Source organism: Poecilia reticulata, unplaced genomic scaffold, assembly GCF_000633615.1.
Source record: "Poecilia reticulata strain Guanapo unplaced genomic scaffold, Guppy_female_1.0+MT scaffold_1956, whole genome shotgun sequence".
Lineage (NCBI taxonomy): Eukaryota > Metazoa > Chordata > Actinopteri > Cyprinodontiformes > Poeciliidae > Poecilia > Poecilia reticulata.
The window spans coordinates 1-1718 of NW_007616685.1; the positions used below are offsets into that span (position 1 = coordinate 1).

Below are 1718 nucleotides of genomic sequence, written 5' to 3' on the forward strand. Positions count from 1 at the left end.
CGGGCTAAATTCTGAATTACAATCCATACTGTCATCCATCCACAAAATTATTTAAACTAAGCTACGGTTCGGCAAACTTAAAGATGACACATAAATAGCTGTATCTGGTTGCAAAAACCCTCCAAGAAACAGAATGTCTTAATGAAACCAAAGCTTTTGGTGCAATGCCCTAGAAATATACGTACTAATTATTCAGTGTAGTTCTTTAAGTTGTCACAGTTGTTYGGTTTTGGACAACAAATGTAACAAGTTTGATGACAGTTTCATTTGTACAAAAATATCAGATTTCCTTAATTTGCATTCGTTACCCGTTCATTGACATTTGTTTCCATATAAAGTCATGAGAGGGAAAAAAATCATTAAAACAAGGTGAACAAAAAGTGCAAAACTTTCACATAAAATGCACAACAAAAGAAATTGTATAAAAAAATGCATTCATGGTCATACTGAGGCAGGCTTGTGCAAGAAAAGTACAGATAACATTTTCCACAGCTACAAGGGAAGTAAAAACGGCATCATCTTGCTCAATCTTGATGCTCTTTGACCAGATGTTAACTCTTGAATCTGCAGATCACAGCTGGCTGTGCGACTGGGACCCCGTCTCGCGCGTTCTCTTTTCCTTGCTCTCGCAAGTCTCTGTCTGGGGCAGGTGCAGCGTTCTCCTTAAGATGTTCTTGAAGCCCGGGCTGGAGAAGTAGTAGACCACGGGGTCCATCACGCTGTTGAGATAAGTCAAACTGACGGTGATGTAGAACGCGATGGTGAGCTGCTCCACGTCGTCGCAGACGAACCCTGGCACCATCTTGATCCACATGGTCAGCAGCGTGATGTTACTGGGGAGGAAGCAGACGACGAAGAGGACCGCCACCACCACGATTAAGTTCAGAGCCTTCTTGAACTTGGTCTGGTTAGTCAGCTGTCTCCTCCTCAGCTGGCTGATGATGTGGAAGGTGCAGTAGAGGATCACCAGCAGAGGCATGTAGAAAAAGAAGAGAAAYGYGAACTTGTGCCAGGACAGGTTTCCTCTGGMGKTCGTGTCCACCATGAAGCTTTCGCAGTAGGTCGTGTTGACGTGTTGCATAGAGAAGACCTGGACGGTCATTGCAATGGGGACCAGCCACAGCGCCAGAGCGCCCAACGTGGCCTTGCCCACGCTCAACGAGTTGATGGGGTGGTAGGGATGCACCACGCGCATGTACCTGTCCACAGCGATGGCCATCAGGAAGAAGGTGCTCCCGCTGCGGTTCATGGCCAGCATGAAGAGGCAGACGTTGCAGATCGTCTCGCCGAACAACCAGCTGATCCCCGACAGGTAGTAGCTGGCTCGGAAGGGCAGAGTCGCGATGAGCAAGAAGTCAGCAACTGCTAGGTTGAAGAGCAGCACCGTGCTGCTTTTCCAGGGCCTCATGTGAAAGCAGAAGATGTAGATGGCAAAGCCGTTTCCAGCGAGACCAAGAAAGAACTCTGTGACCAGCAGCGGAGGGAGCACTCTGATCAGCACGGGTCCACTAAAGTTGCACAGCATGTCGGCGTTTGGCGTTGCTTTGATGCCTGCAGACGAGAGAATGAGCCCCAGAAAGGCCGTCCTCCGTCTTAAAAAGTGCTAGTTGTGTGGTTTGAGTTTTCCAGGAAGCCACGAAGGTTCTTCTTTTTGTTTACTTTTAATTCATACTTTTTCAAAGATTTTATAACCGTTTAGAAAGTTGCACACATGCTCA

The 1718-nt window shown here is 47.2% G+C and overlaps 1 protein-coding gene across 1 annotated transcript; it reads right to left on the reverse strand.

Moving 5' to 3' along the window:
• Nucleotides 1-6: 6 nt before the first annotated feature.
• Nucleotides 7-1646, reverse strand: LOC103461512 (hydroxycarboxylic acid receptor 2-like). Its single transcript, XM_008403795.2, has one exon. It carries the CDS (start codon nt 1523-1525, stop codon nt 572-574), a length of 954 nt encoding a protein of 317 aa, XP_008402017.1. The 5' UTR covers nt 1526-1646; the 3' UTR covers nt 7-571.
• Nucleotides 1647-1718: the final 72 nt, after the last annotated feature.